We start from the raw sequence: 16,285 nt of genomic DNA, 5'->3' as shown, positions 1-16,285 counted from the left end.
CTGCGTTTTGAGTACAACAGGAACAATTTGCTGTGAAATCAGCAATAATTGCTTTCAGCAAAACAGTCTGGGAGAAACACTACAAACACCCAATTCAGGTCTGATTTTCTTTTTTTTAACTCTTTAAAATTCTATAAAGCATTAAGAAAAAATCCATAGCTCTTAAATGGCAATTTTCAGCATCCTTTAAGATCACATGCAAGATGTAGCCATGGACAGAATGAACGAGCAGCCCTGGGGCAGAGTTAGTAAGATTCATAAACCATTCTCCCTGCCACAGACTAGGCTGTGCCTGAGCAAAGGCCAGGAGCAATCGGGGTCCCCATTCATTCAAATGAGCACCAAAACAGAAAAATAAGAGTTCAATGAGCCTAGATACCTAAATGCACCATTTTAATACAAACTAGGCCCTTTTTCACCATCTCTTCAGCTATTTCAGCCTGGTTTTACAGTGGCAAGTTCGAGCAATACAGAACACTCATTAGATGCACTCGTCCCATTTGTTCTTTAAAAAGTCAATGTGTATTTATTGGGCAAGATATTATTGTGTTGTACGCAACCCTTCCACTCCTCGTTCCCCCACGTCATCAGCAAAGTGCAGATGAAATCCATGGCATGAAGACACACATCTCTTCTTGGTCCATCCCATTGGATATTCTTCAGTCTAGTACCTAAGAGCACACAAATCCCTTGGGAGTGCTTTGGTACAAGCAACAAATTTAGTGTCTCACTTGGAAAACCTGACATAAATCTCACAGGAATTAATAGTTGCCATGATTCCTCCAGGTCTGAAGTACCATCCAGCTTCAGATCATAATCCAGTCCATAAAATTCTTCTTTTTTTATCTTTTAAATAATTACACAGCCTGTTAATCGCACCATTCTTCTAAGACCATTTGGCATTATAAAGGAGATGCAGATTACATGTTAGATGACAAGGATGAATAAAGACTACACACTGGTAAATTACAGTGGCCTATTCCTGACCAGAAGATTACATTTACAGTACAGAACAAATACACATAAAATAATTAAACCCACAAATATTACTAGTAAGTGAAGCCCAAAATGGAATACACTGACTTACAAATAACATCTTCAAATACATCCAAAAATGTGAAATGGAGCACTGATCTGTTAGATCCATCTACTTCCTCAGAGGAGGACACAACCAGGGAAGAGGAGGGAGTTTTTTTCTCCTTAATCCCACCCCAACCCATCCCCTCTTTCTTTTAAAGCAGAAACAAAAAGAGTACCTCCCTTTTTCATTTAGGTGGTTTTTTGGTTTTTCTTTTTGTTTTTTAAATCTTGGTTCAAAAGAGAACCATCACAGTAGCCAGACACTTAAGACTCTCTCCAAAGTACAGCAAACTCAGAGATGCAGTAATGGTCACATTGGCAAGACATTAACAGAATAAATAGGTCCAACATAAATGCTGACTGCCAGAGCTGGTAACACCATCAAGAGACTATCAGGCAATTCAAATGCAATGTTTTCAAAGGGTCTCAGAGACATGCATAGTCTTCGATTTAAGGGCAGATGGCCAAAATACTTTTGTCTCCTAGCACTGAGAATAAACCTCTTAAAAAGCAAGTATTCTTCCCACAATCACCCAAGGCTGCTGCACTGGTTTGTGCAGTGGCTGGCAAGAAACCTTCTCATTCAGTGTAATTATTGTGCAAGTGTGTGCTTCAGCTGTGTTAAGCCAGTGAGGGTCAGCTTCGACGGCAGAGAGACAGAGGCCTTCAGATGCCCTGCACAAGACTCTGCAGACATGGCATGAAGTCTTCTCCCAAGCATTAAACTCTGCCCAGGAAATTCTCAGTGGCATGTAGAAAAGCTGAGAGGGAACACATGGGAAAACCCTGCAGGAGTGACTCCACAGTTGTTTAATAACTCAAGAGATTCTTTTCCTTAAGGCCACGACTGCCTTACAAGTTGCACTGGGAAAACTCTCTCACAGTAAAAACAGTGGAGAAAAATAGGAAGGGTGAGCCGTATGCCCAAGGCTTGAATACCTCCAACTAGCTGCATCCTATCATCTACCTCTCAGAGCTACACCAGCATCTTCATAATACTGTCAAGGGGACTTGTGGCTCAATACAGCTCCTATCCTACCTTGTACACAAGCATACTTTCTCTGAGGTCAGTCTGCCTATGAGGTTTTTTTTTCAGTATAGTACCATAAGAAAACAACTGCAGCAAACGCCGCAGTCAACAGCTGAACCCTCAAATTCTCCCTGGCATCCCACAAAAAAAAGCCAGAGAAGCATCAAGGCACAATGGTGAATGCCCTTTTGAAAATGTGCCTTAAAAGAATCAGTGCAAAGAGCAGAGATCATTACTATTACAAAAGTCACCTTTTTAATACTAAAAGATCACGTTAAAAAAATGGTCAGCTTTGGCGCCATCCGTTTGCACGTGAAGTCCCCAGCCATGACACACGCCAGGGTCTGACTGACTCCGCTACAGCATTGTGAGATAGTGCAAAACCTTCAAGTTATGAACAGTGAAATCACTGTTTTGCACATCCCTCCAGAATCACGCGAGGTACAAGCACTCTAGGTGGTAAATGCATGTCTTCTAGAAGAGGCAGGGAAGCAAAACAGTTTCTATGTACCTAGACTTTTCAGTACCATCCAGTTTCCCTCCCTACACCACCCGTTCAGTTTCTATTTCTGCTATTATTCAAATCAAGAGATTCCAGAAAAGGATTTTGTGTTAGGCTGTTCCCCCCTCCCCCCATCCCCAGCAGATATTGATTGCAGCCTCACTGAGATCTCCAGAGGGGATTTCAAAAAGAGTACATGACCATCTTTCCTTTGCCAACTTATCAACTCTGCATTACATAGCTACAAGGCTCCCAGCACAGTCTGTTAAGTGCAGTAGCTTGGAGAAATACTCAAAAGAAAACAAAATATTCAATTTATTTTCTACCTTTAACTTCTGGGAAGGTTGAAGCTTTGGAACACATTATGAGCACTCAGATCTAACACTTGGCTGGACACCAGCTGAATACCAGGTCTGAGGAGAAGAAACAGCAAGGAATGAAGTGATGCAGAGAATACCTGAGGAATTTGGAGTTGTGGAATGGACGTTCAATTCACCACCAATAGTCATGATGAAAATAGGCAGGGGGAAGGAAAGAAAAGCCCTAAAACTAAAGCTGGGTATGGAAATAATGCAGATATCAGGACAGACTAAGATGGGAAAGGAAGTTTTCAAGATCAAGCCATCATCAGACCTGCAATTGTAGTAACAAAGGCTTACTGCAATCTCTTCCCCTAGGAAACCTTTAGAACCACCCCAGTGCTAGTTGGCAAGGCACCGATTGTTGAACTACAGTCAGTGGTGGCTGGGAGAGCCATTCATGTGCTTTTCACTGCAAGGAACATCCGTGCTGTAGAGGCCGTCCAAGTACGCCTGAGAAATCTCCGCTACCAAGCTCCTGTCTGGGACGGACTGGGCCATTCCATAGATGGCTCCCTAAGCAAAGAAGAGGAGGTCGTTACATAGGATCGTTAATGCTATCAGAGAAACATGCTCACCCCAAACACACCCTCACTATATGCTGCCCTCCTTACCATGCCTGTGGTCTTGGCATTGAGGTCCTTCATGATCTCCTCAATGCTGTCTTTGACATCTTTCAGGAACTGTTCAGCAACACCGGACTTCGTGTGCAACTGCGTAATGCAGAGATGAATACTGGGCAGGGAGGGGAGAGGGGAAAGATTAACCATCTCAAATATGTACAGCTCCACGTTTTCAGCACAGTCAACAGCAATTTAGTCCTTCCCTGGCCATTGACAACCATGTATCTCCTTAAAAAAAAAGTCAGTAGTATAATGGGAGATGATGATCCACTCCCTTCCAATTAAAGGTAATCCCTGCAAAATACTAGAACCAAGCTGTGGAGAGTTCAGCTCTTCTTTTGCAAAACAGCAACTCCTCCTTCCTTCCTGACATCACTGTACATGGCTAAAGGCCTATAATTTTCTCACCTCACTCCAGGTACCTCTGGTGAGAAAAACACAGCTGCCTGCAAGCAAAGTGATCCTTGTCATCATTTCCCTCCCCTTTCTCTCTAGCACAGATAAGCAATTAGCATGGAAGCTAGCATCTACCAGAAGGAATGGGGCTACTCACACCTGTTGCTTCAGGCTCTCTAGACTTTGCTTCATGCTAACTGCAAGTCCAAAATTTTTCCAGTGCAGCTATGTCTGAGAGCATTTGCCCCTTTTACCCACAGAAAAACGACAAATACCCATTCAAGGAAACACTCTGACAAATATTCAGTTTACACCAGGCTGGAAAGATCACTGAAAACGATCAGCCCTTCACTGTTCTTTCAATTACTTTCGTCTTCAGTGGACAGCAGGAAGATACTAAAAATAAATAAATAATTCTACAGATTCTCAGTTAGCAAACATGAGATAAAGCCCTGGCTATTTGTATTTTTTTGCTTGTATTAGACAGTGGTAAATAGAAAGGCAGCCTCAGATATGTCTTCTGCCAGGCTCATTAAAATTACTATTTCCTCATCCTCACTGCAGGAACTGCTATATATCAGCTATTACAAAAGTAATTCCTTCCCTGCAGAGGAAAAGTCTACAGACAATTTATCAGATATGGACACCACTCAGCAAATCAAGACAGCTACGTGGCCTGAAGACAACCATCTTGTGTACCCTGGCTACACAACTTCTCTCCAGAAACTCACCTTGATGGGAACTGGAGGACGTTTAAGTTCCATCCTTTTGCAGCTAAGAAATTAGATAATCGATAAATGTCAAAAGTGTCCGAACCAATGGAGAGGACAGACACCTCAGGTTTCCCAAAAATGAAGATGCTGTCAATTTTTCTCAACCTTGAAAAGAAAAAGAAGTGACGGATCAGTGTTACAGGGCCCAGGCATACTGTCCACCTATCTGCGACCTTAAAGGACAAGCTACAGAAGGGAACAGACGACAGCACATTCCTACCCAAAAATCACACAACCATCCCAGGCCATTGGGACTTGCAAGAGGACTCCTCAAGTCATTAGAGGCCCTAAAGTGAAGTAAACTCAGGGAGAAATGGAAAAAAGGGAGGACAGAGAGGCAAGGGAAGACGGAGTAGCAGAAAAGATCAGCTTATCAGCTCACATAAGCAGCATAAGCATCCCAACAAGAGAGAGTATTAACCCTTCCTTTATCATCTTCAGTAAGTCCTTCCAGCTTCCCCCTCAGCCACAGCTGAGGCAGAAGAAACTCTCAAAGCAAAGTCAGCTAAATAGAGATGCCTGCAATCCCTCTTCCCTGTGCCTCTCAGCTATCTGGCACAGGGCAGCAACCTGGGGATAAACAAAGCATTTTCTCCTGTAACTCTGGTGGATCCCCACCCCGCAGGTAACATGCTATAGCTTCTCCAGGGAGAGGAAAAAAAAAAAACAAAACCAAAAAAACCCACCAAACATTGCAAGAGAAACAAAAGGAGTTTGGGAGGAGTCCAGAACGAGGTTAAAGACTGTGATCAAAACACTAAGACACACACGTACTCTGATTCGAGGAAACGAGTCGTTTTAATGATCCTCTTGGTAGCCTCAACGTAGCCAGATTCCCCTATGTGCATCAGAGTGGCCCAGCATGCGGCTATGATGCCACCAGGCCCCTGGAGCCTGCCACGGACGGGGAGGCATATATGCCCCCTTGCCAGTCGGGTGCTATAAAGAACTGGTAGCTCCTGTACTTCTTGTCGCTGTACAGCACCACTGAGGAGCCCTTGGGAGCGTAGCCATACTGGAAGGGACACAGAAAGCATTAAAAGCAGCAGAAGGACACAGGAACACATTCAAGCACTCACTGCACACAGTCACCAAGATGCCACTTGCCCGTCCTTTGGCACACTGCACAAAGCACGCGAACAGGGCAGCCCTTACCCCTCACTTCAGCACTCCTCCACGCAGCAGAGCAGAAATGTCTGAAGACACGGGTGGCATCGGGAATTATTCCCCAGAAACAAAAGCACTGGAAGACTTTTCTCCCCTCTTTCTTACCTTGTGGGTATCAGCAGAAATGCTGGTCACACCTTTTACACGGAAGTCAAATGGACGCTTTAGAGGGAACCCTGCCTTGTCCATGAAAGCAATGAGAAAACCACCCAGGCAGGCGTCAACGTGGAAGGGGATTTTGTACTTCACTGCAAGCTGTGTGTGAACAAGAGATTCTGATGAGTAACACGCAATCAGGCAAGAAAACAATGTGGGGCACCCAACTCCAGTTGCCAAAAGGTACTCTGCATTTTACAATTACATGTTTACTGGACCTTCCTGGAGCATCATACCGCTCTCAGGCTGTTAAGGATAGGAGATCTGGAAATGCTGGCTACTTGTGGGATGTCTTCTCCTGCCTTCCACATATTTGAAGATTGCCAGCAAGAGGAAAAACAACATCACATTTTGGCAGTTTGCTCTAATTGCCAAAGAGATGTGACAACTTGGACTGAAGAGAGTACCTGGAATAAAGTGTAAGGGCGTGATCCAAATGAAAAGAAGGTCAGAGGCCCTGGCTGGCTACGTACAAAATAAATAACCGGAACATGGAGAGAAAAATCAAGAGACATGTTTGAAAAATAAGGTTCCAGTCCTTTGACTCCTACTCCCTCCACACATTCCTCCAGCTTCTGCATCAAGTTTGTTACAGCCCACAGGCTGTAAATCAAAGCCTTTTTAACAGGTGGACTATTTCACTGTTATTTCCTCTTAGATATCAAAGAATGAGCCCTTCTGGTTGGTCTCGCAGTGGGTGCAGCTGACCTCTAAGTCACATACGTAACAGGTATCTTCAGTTACCGCGGAATTTTATGGCACAGACTTGAAAGTTCAGAGACAAAACATGCACAAAAGGCTTGCTGCTTTTGCCTTGCTGTGACACACTACATGCACCAGTTCAAATCTGAAATGCAGCCCCAGAAACAGCTTTATGACAATGCCCAGAGGTAACATCTGGTATTTAAAGCCCACCTTCTCACAGAGTGCAAATAAAACAGGCCCACGTTCCTCCTCACTTCCAAACAGTGGCCTACACACCTGCTGTTGGTTAACACCTGATTTGCAGACAGTAATACCCTCCCAACCAGTCTGCTCCTCCCACTAAATTCACTGGTTGGCATCATGGAACCCTTCTTGTACAGAAGGACATGCTGGTTTTATTGCTATAGCACCTAGAAGTCCCAGGGGCACCCTACCTCTGCCACCTCTTCAATCGGGTCCATAATTCCATGCGGAAACTGGGGAGCAGAACAGACCAGCATGGCTGTGTTCTTCGAGATAGCTCTCCTCATTGCCTGAAGATTTAAAGAGAGAAGATGCTCACATTCCATTTACCAAGTGCCACCCTGCCAAAAAAGATAAAAAGTGAAAATATGCAGCACCTGGTCTTAAAAACCAACACACAAAAGCCCACAGAAAGCAAAGCAATGAGCTACAAGCATCAGCAAACATCAGCCAAGTCATTTAACTCATCTACTTGGAAATAGAGCACACTTGTTTGCCCTCATCTGAAATCTGGGGCTATTTCTTAAATACATAAATTATTTGATTCTAAATGAATCACATAGGACAAAGGGATGGTTTACATTCAATTATTTCAAACAAAACCTTATCTGCAATGACAGGCACTTACTCCTGCTGTTTTTCACTATTTCCAGGAAGCTTTCAGCCCTCTCTATCCACTAACTTGGTACCTGGATAGGTAGATTTCTTTCTATTTGCTGTGCAATGCTAATTTCCCACAGAAAAAGTGCTGTGCTGCCTAAAGCAATACCTGAACATCCACTTCCATAGCCTTGGTCAACGGTATGTGAATCAACTTCAGTCCAAAGTAGTGTGCTGCCTTGTCAAACGCTGCGTGAGCACTCACTGGGACCAACCTGGAAAAGTAACAGATTGCATATGTCAACCCAGGCAGCACCTAAGCCTTACCATGAACAGGAGGGGAAGGCAAAAAAAAAATAAAATTTGTAGATATTTCTGTGTGACAGACAGGTCACAAACAGGCCAACTGCATGTTTCATCTAGTCAACAATCATAAAGACTGAAAAAAGTTTCCCAGAGGAAAATGCTCTCTGGGACAGACAGACAAGAAGCCACGTGCTGTTTTGAACTAAAATAATGGACACTGGATCTCAACCCAGAGATATCAGATTAAAGTAATTCTATTCTACTGCATGGTCTTCTGTGAACCAGGAAGAAGAGTTCCCAGGAAAGTTAATTTCTTGTCGTATCAGACAATATTGTACTGTCTCTAACCAGCTACCCTCCCTGAGAGGGGCATATGACAATAAAAAAGGAATGAGCAGCATAAATACACCAAATGAGCATAGTATTTGCTGTCTCCCATCTCTAATGGCAGTGGCTGAACAGCCTTAATTAATCTTGTTTTCCGAGGCATCGTATCTTTAACAAGGCCTTTAATAGCATGCAAAAATGTTAAGAGAGGGAAGAAAAGAACCACAGGAATTCATCAGAAGATGAAGACCACAGTGTTTCATCTCTCTTTAGGTTTTCCCCCATAAGCAATTAACCAGAGAAACATTTTTGATGCACCGTCTAGAAAAAAAGCAGCACGTTAGAGAGTGCAAATCCTTTATTAGCAGCGTAATGATTAGCACAACTCCTCATTTCAGCTCCAACCAGCCCCAACTTTAGTCTCAGAGTTTTCAAGCTAAACCTTCTTTGATCTGAATAAATTAAACCCCTTAAACACTTCAAAGAGCCTGACAATCTGTGCTTGAGAAGGGCCCAAAGTGGAAATGAGCAGGCTTCATTTAGAGCAGAAAACAGGTATTGCCAAAATACATCTGCACGGCATAGCTACCGCAGCTCCCAGCAACATCGATGCCCCCCAGGCTGCTTAAAGGTTCCTGTGCTTTTGTACCACTCCTCTCAACCCAGGTTACTCTTCCTCAGACAGAGATGGACAAGGAGGAGGTACTCATGAGCTATGAAATGAAGGAATATTGGGGTCTAGCAGCCACCTCCACTCAGAGAAACAGTAAATCCCACAAGGTCCCAAAGCAAAAACCAATCTGCAGAGGTATTGCTCACACTTCTGGCTGTTTGATGCCTCTCTCATAAGCCAGGTCCCGGTACGCCTTGCAGGCCATCAGAATGCTCTCAGTCCCCCCAGATGTCATCTGTTGTGAAGAAAAGAAGCAAAGAATAAAAACAACTGCTTACATGGATGTTGCAGAAGAGAAAAGCAAAAAAAAAAAAAAAAGGATGATGCCACAGCATTGCTGCCCAGAGATGTTTCAGAGGCAAGAGATGTACAGGACCAGCTTAGGTTCTCAAGGGCAGCAGAAGCCCATGGTAACTTTCTGATGTTCAGCTTGAAAGTGCACATTTAAATAAATGTTGATTCCTCTATTTAAGGCACGAAGGAAAGGGAAAACAAAAAAAAAAAATATCCAAAGTCAAAAGCCTGACAAGAGGTGACCATACTGCACAGTCACTAGCTGCCAAACAGGACTGCACCTCATGAAATTACTAGCACATACTTAGCTCTTGATTACCCAGGGATTGTTTGTCTGGATTACAGATTCATTATGCCACGTACACGGAAACAACAAAGTTGATTCTGTATTAAGTTAACTGAAGTCCAGCAGGGTTTATTAGGTCTGGAGCAGTGCCACGTTGAGGCACAGAGCCAGCTCAGGGTTGGCACTACTCCTGAGCTACAAAACCTTCCCACAACCTGCAACACTGCAAAGCACAGAGCCCTCTCCCACCTTCTCTCTGCAGAGGCCAGTCTAGGTCTGGGTCAACACCAGGACAAAGCTTGTAAGTCCTCAAAGACCCAAGGAATTTTACACCACGAGGAATTTCTGCATTACACTCCCCAGTAAATCCCTCAGTACCCACACAACCCACTACCCACACTGTCCCAGTCCTCTTTACCCTGACCATATGAGAACAAGCGAGTTTGGAAAGTGGAAGAGAGGCAGGTACACGCACATGCTGTTCAATCAAGTTTACTACTGCATGCTAGAACTCAAGAACTGTTGGAAATAAATAAATTAAACTCTTGCAAAGTAAAATTTTAACCTAGTAAAATGTGAGGTTGGTTTTTCAAGCAGCCTCCAGAATGCTAAGCTGGGTGAGTCATAACTTGAGGATGGGCAGGTACCTCAGACAGGTATACAGAAGTGCAGGTGACAGAGAGGAATCAAAAGCTACTTACAATGCTTATGGAGCACTAATTTTGATCCTCAGATCTGCTGAGCCAATTGTAATTTCCCCTTTTAACCTCTTCTCCAAAAAACAAGCATAAAAAGGATGCAATCACATTTGCGTGCCTTATGACAGCTGCTAGTCTGGGTTTTCCTTTGTTTTTCCCCAGCTGACATAGCTGCAAACCCCCAGAGAGCAAAGAAGTGTGACTGCGTGACAATGACTAAACATTAAGTAGAGAGATAAGGAACAAAGTTCACAGGCACATAAAACAGCCTGCCACATTTGTTCCTAACATGATCCCAGCTAGCAACAGCTGCCACCACAGGCAGTGTGGAAATGACTGCCACACCACAGACAACTACTGCTTTTTTGGTAGTTTAAAAGCAACAGCTGTCGCAGATAAACCTAACAGAGCCTCACACTGGATAAAGAAATTGTTGCATTTATTGTGAAGCAAATAAATGGTAGCAGGAACACAATGTCCTAAGGATTTTATGGGCTGTGTCATTCACATAGCAACCCTTCTTATGAAAAGATCTGTGAAGTTGTCAGCTATTAGCGTTGGGGAAAACACAACTGGTCTAACATGGATTGCCTTCCTAGGGCCAGGTTGGAGAAAAGGAATGGGATTATTGCATACTTGTAACACTGCTTGCAACGTTGCAACAAGTGTGAAAACTTTGCTAGGCATGATGGGATCCAAGTTAACACCTGACACCTTGTGACGCCAGGCCTGCTCCTTGTTGAGCAAGCAGTCTCTACCTCTACTCTCACCTGGATAATTTGCTCTTCAAAAAGCAGCCTCTGAACAGTCTTATTCGATCTTTCCACCTGACCTTTATACACAACAAGCCCTTTTTCAAAGTCTGGCTTATCACCTGCATGGAAATGCTGACCCACACACAGTTTTTGGGAGGTCAGAGTCAACACTTTTCACCAGTTGGTCAGATGCAGGTTAAGGAACAACATCCAGCACAGATCTTCCTCCCAGGCACCACTACCAGCATGCAGACGGCCACACAGAAGGCTTATTCAGTTAGCTCAAAATCCACCCAAAAAGCTGAATTTCAGCCATATCAGCTTCCTAAATTGGCCCACAGTCAGCACATCAGTACTAACATGAGTCTCCACCACCGAGAAGTGTCAGAGCAGCTCAGTCTGCAGCAGCACCTTTAGCATGTTACAGCTGCAACAGCAAAAACCCTTTTTGGTCCAGGGGTTTTACACCTGCAGAGGGAGTCTGCTCCTTCACAGGAGGCTTTGTCAGCTTAGCCATCAACAGCAAACTTGTTCTGCTATAGCCAGGGCTTGAATCACTGTCACAGGATACAAGTTCCCCACTGCCTGCGGCACGCCGGCAGCTGGCCAACACACAGTGATTCAGCACCCGCCAGTGGCTCATACACATTTATGTTTTTTTCTCTCCTCTAAATGAAAGTGCACAGGCTCAAGCAACACCACGGGGAAAAGGGTGCAGTTTTAAGCAGCCTTACAACCTTGCACTACCTTCAAAAGCCAGGCAAAGTGTGTGGAAAAAGGCAAACAGACTTTTTTTGTTCTTGATTTATTTATTAATTTCCAAGTGGGAGGGAGAGGAGAAAGCACAAGGAAAAAATATCCCTCTTGCTTTCTAAACTCAGTATATCCCTTCTGTTGCTCCCTCCCTCCAAATCTCAGCACTCTGGAACCTCAACATTAAAACAGCAGTAAGAGGTACAGTCCCTATTCTATGATTTCTTCAGCCATGCCACTTGCAAGTCACTGTCAAACTGTCAGACATAAAAGAACCATTTTGATTTGTGGTCTCTCAAATTTTACTTGCATTTTCACCTTAGGAAGCACATCCTTTCAGACCCTGGAGACAAAGCTGACCAAAAGTTCCACTGAGCTGGAATACCCCATGAAAAAGAAAGCAAACTACAATTTATTTCTAAGGTAGCAGTAGAGTAAAAATACACCACAATCCACTGCATGGTGATAAAACAGTGGCAGACTTACATAAAACCCCTGCAAACCTGCAGGTTCTAAATTCAACTAGTTGTCTCTTCTCAGGGTGACCTGCTCATCAGCACAGATAGAACCTGACAGATCTGCAGAGCTTAAGTCCCCCCAAGCCACATCACTCACATTTCACTGTTAAAGTCCTACTTTAAACGTGCAGCCAGCTCTACGACAAAGTTTCAAAGCCCCAGAATTTGGAAGGAAGAGACAAGCCAGCTTCTACAGGAGGCTTAGGTTTGCATCTTGCTGATTTTGCCTCTCTCCCTGTCCTTAGCTGCAGAGTAAGTGCAAAGAAGAGATTGACATCAAATACATACATGCACACACACCCCCATTGACTTTTCCCCAGCACTTCAAAGCTGTCCTTTCTTTTTAAAGTTCAAAAAAGCTACTAAAAAAAAAAAAAAATCATCGAAGCTTGCATAAAAGTGGTGATTTCTCCTCAAATTAGAGGGGAAAATCCACAGTGCCAGCACTGCAAAATAAAGCACCTTGTGAACAGGAACACATATCAGACAAGAACAAACTCCCCCTCATTCCTCCTCTATGTGCTGAGCTTAATTAGTTCATCCAAATCATCGCAGGAATGTGATTAGAATCTCCTGGGAGCCAAAAATCATCAATTCCTGTCTCTTTGCTCTTGTGTAACACGATTAAAAGTAAGAACAAAAGTAGTAATTAGTGAGAAATTGGAAGCATCCATCTGCTGTGGAAAATGATTACTTTTAAAAACTGCTTAAAAAACCTGGAACATCTCAGTGCAATTTAAGGCAAAAGGCAAGCCTGCACGTCCCTCACCACAAGGGCATTGTTACTGGTTTTACACCCATGTTTAAACTAAGGAGAATTACAGCCCCCAAGTCTCAAATAAAGGCAACTCCTGTAAATAATGCAAGCTGCTCATCTGATTGAACATTCAGAAATCAAAAAAAGACATGTTTCATTTTAGCATTTATTAAACACACAGAAAACCTTTAAAGAGGAGGCAGGGGACTGCTCTCCAGAGATTCTGCTTGGGAAGATGTCCACATGACACAGGGCAGGACCACGCAGAGATCCCCAGGCTGCTGAAAGCCCTGGGAACAGCACAAATGTGTCACTGTGCTGCTTTTCCCAGACTGTGCAGCACAGTGGTAGCCCCACAAAGTGCTGTTCTGTAACATGTCATAGAAATTGGAGGACAAAGGAAGTGAAATTGCCTCACTGAGAAGCACAGACAGAAACTTTTGGCATTTTTTTTTCCCCCCCACACACACAACATAGCCACAGATACACTCTTCAGAAACACCAACAAGCTCCATCTGTCTTCAGGGACCATCACCAGACACCAACAAAATTGGACAAGCAGTCTCAGCTGCTTAAATCTGGTTAGTAAATCCAGAGGACAGGGATCTGGCACTAAGATACACTGCTGCTCAGAAATGGCAGTGATGAAATTCAGGAAAAAGAGCATTTGTTTTAGTTTTCAACACTGCAAAAGTTGAATCAAGTAAACCAGAAGCCTTCTCAGTAGAAAAAGCCATCAGTGTCTCCTGAACAGATCAATTTAAAGATAAAGATAACTCACAGCATTGCACCCTCCCTGGTTTAGCCATCTCTCTGTTTTACAGCCTCATTGGTTACTGAAGTGTAACTGCGGCACTCTGAGTGACCAGCTACCTTCCAGAGACAGAAAGCATAGCATCAGTTTGAAAAAAATGCTCTTTTTAAATGGCTTTGTAATTGTCCAAGCCTCTAGAAATAATTCTGAAATGTTAATTCTGGTGTGGGGAGAAGAAAATTAGAAAAGTCTGAGCCCAACTGCTTAAAGAGCACGTGCCTTCCATTATCTCCACCCACGTCTCTCCATCAATGATTAGCAACTCTGGACATTCTTCACAGTCAGGAAGGGCAACGTGGGAGGAAGACAAAAAGTCCACTGGAGAGACTAGTTTGGACAAGATAATTACAGGGATGCAATTAATCTTCTGTTTCCAGCCAATCAACTTTTCAACCCTCCCTCTCACCCTGCACATTTGACTGTTCAAACAGCTAGAATGTAACTCCGTGGCAAGTTGCGCACTTCCCCATTTGCTTTGCTTCTGCTTGAATCTCAGCTGCAGCTTTGCAGCACAGTCCTCTGAAAAGGAGAAGAAGAATGAAGCAGAGAGAAGAGGGATTCCCCAGAGAACATCTGTGGAGGTCTCACGTTGGCCATGGTCACTGTCTGATTGTTTTGGAGCAGTTTTACCCATTCTGAACCTCTTCTCTTAGGCAATTCTACTTTTAAATTTCAGTGAAAGAGCACACAAGGCCAAGGTTGAGACTTTTACAACACATGCTTTATGTAACAAAAACTGAATGCACACGTTGCAGGCTTCAGCAAGCAAAGTTCTCCAAGCACACATTAAGTGGCACAGAACTATCTGACTGCTGTATCAATTAACATCTCAACTGCTGATAAAGATGAGTTTCAACAGCTTTAAACCCAGCCTCTTTCCCCACTCCATGGATCATCTCAGCAGTGTTCTGCAAACCAGGAAGGAGATGAGGTGAGGTTAAATGGTATTTGTAAGCAAAGAGGCACATTCCTTCTCTAAACGTGAAGCTGGCACAATGAACACAGTCCTGAGAAGATAAGTGAGGTCACAGGGTGCAACCTCCTGCTACCAAAAGCAACCGTGTCTTATACTCCCAGACACTGCACAGTCAAGTTTCATTTTCAATCCACTTGGGAGTTCGGTCCCAACTACACCTACTACAAGGTTACTCCAGTACTTACCTCCTTAACACAACCAAGCCTCCAACTGTCAGATTAAGCCCATTTAAGGCCAGTTCACCTCATAAGCTCTTGTGTCAACACTGCCTTCCCATACTGATCTTTAGCCACTGCTGGCCTCCCTCCCTAGCGTATTTACAGACAGCAATCACCTCACACCCAGTTTCTGAAAAATCTCATCTGGATTCTTCTCACAAACGGAACTGCTTCCTCGCAAGCTATGGAGCAGCCTGTTTGTATATCACAGCTGCACCTGACCACCATGCTAGGAAATAAGACTTCACTGTCCCATGCACCACATAAACAGGGAGAGAATTTGGTCTAAGGAACTCAGGATCCTTACCAAAAAGATAAAGCAAGAGAGGAGCGTAAAAAAAAAAACATGATTCATTTTTATAACAATAATTCACCAGCCAAGTTCACAACTTTTGCTCTGTGACCAACTCTGAAATCATCAATTTAAGGAGACACACCTGGACTCTCGCTAGGAACTCTAGCAAGGCTTTAAAACTGATTCCCACCCAGCACACTGGAAGGCCACATAAGCCTGGAAAGACAGCTTTCCAGCTGGACAGATGACAATACGTGCCATGCCTGCTTGATCACCGATAAGTCAAGCTGCTTGTTGGTGACCAGCCAGCCAGCTGGCCTTGTCCTCAATCTTAGCATTCTGGCAGGCTCACAGATTTCCAGTTCAGAGATTAAAACCAAGGGGAGCTAGTCAAAGTGACACTGCTCTGTTCACTATCCCCCACTGACAACCAGACAGGCTACTTTACTCTGGTTCTCTTTTCCAACTGCCATCAAGCCTGTATCAAGAGTGTGGAAAAAAAGCTGATGCAAGCAGCACAAACAGTCTTGTCTACAGAACTACTTCCCCAGGTTAAACTGTCTCTCATAAAGCTTCACCAAGAAGAGCAATCAGCAACCATCTTCTGGACAGCTATGTTGGCATGGCATCCACCAGAACGAGCTTGATCTCAGCCTCAGCCAGATCATAGAAGGTGCATTTATGCTTAAATCAAAGTCAGAAACATCCAAAATGTTCATGGGACACTTGAATACAGGCTACTTACAGCACCACAAGATTTGGGGCCCCCATTGAAGAGCGTACAGGCAATCCTCACTACTTCTGCTTCCATCTTCCTCAAACCAGGGAATATATCCGGATGGAGAGGATTACTCCAGGCAAACTCCTCATACACCTTCAGAAAACAAAGACAAAAAGTTACCCTTGCAGATGAAGCACTGAATTATCCATGCAGATTTGGGAACTCGCCATATACACTGTATAAGCAAATTGGCTGCATTT

General features: G+C 43.8%; 1 protein-coding gene across 1 annotated transcript in view; it reads right to left on the bottom strand.

Annotated features, from left to right (window-relative positions):
- Positions 1 to 2,850: 2,850 nt before the first annotated feature.
- SGPL1 (sphingosine-1-phosphate lyase 1) overlaps positions 2,851 to 16,285 on the bottom strand; it is a gene marked incomplete at its 5' end in the record, with an annotated part of 21,046 nt that continues 7,611 nt past the window's right edge. The window contains 10 exon segments of the mRNA XM_010162979.1: positions 2,851 to 3,487; positions 3,586 to 3,706; positions 4,722 to 4,868; positions 5,538 to 5,647; positions 5,650 to 5,778; positions 6,036 to 6,185; positions 7,226 to 7,324; positions 7,804 to 7,909; positions 9,087 to 9,175; positions 16,050 to 16,178. Of these exon segments, the coding sequence (XP_010161281.1) occupies positions 3,347 to 3,487; positions 3,586 to 3,706; positions 4,722 to 4,868; positions 5,538 to 5,647; positions 5,650 to 5,778; positions 6,036 to 6,185; positions 7,226 to 7,324; positions 7,804 to 7,909; positions 9,087 to 9,175; positions 16,050 to 16,178 (1,221 nt within the window).

Source organism: Antrostomus carolinensis, unplaced genomic scaffold (assembly GCF_000700745.2).
Source record: "Antrostomus carolinensis isolate BGI_N321 unplaced genomic scaffold, ASM70074v2 scaffold2632, whole genome shotgun sequence".
Classification (NCBI taxonomy): Eukaryota; Metazoa; Chordata; class Aves; order Caprimulgiformes; family Caprimulgidae; genus Antrostomus; species Antrostomus carolinensis.
The sequence above is the reverse complement of the archived record's forward strand: the minus strand, read 5'-3'. Positions and strand labels throughout refer to the sequence as shown.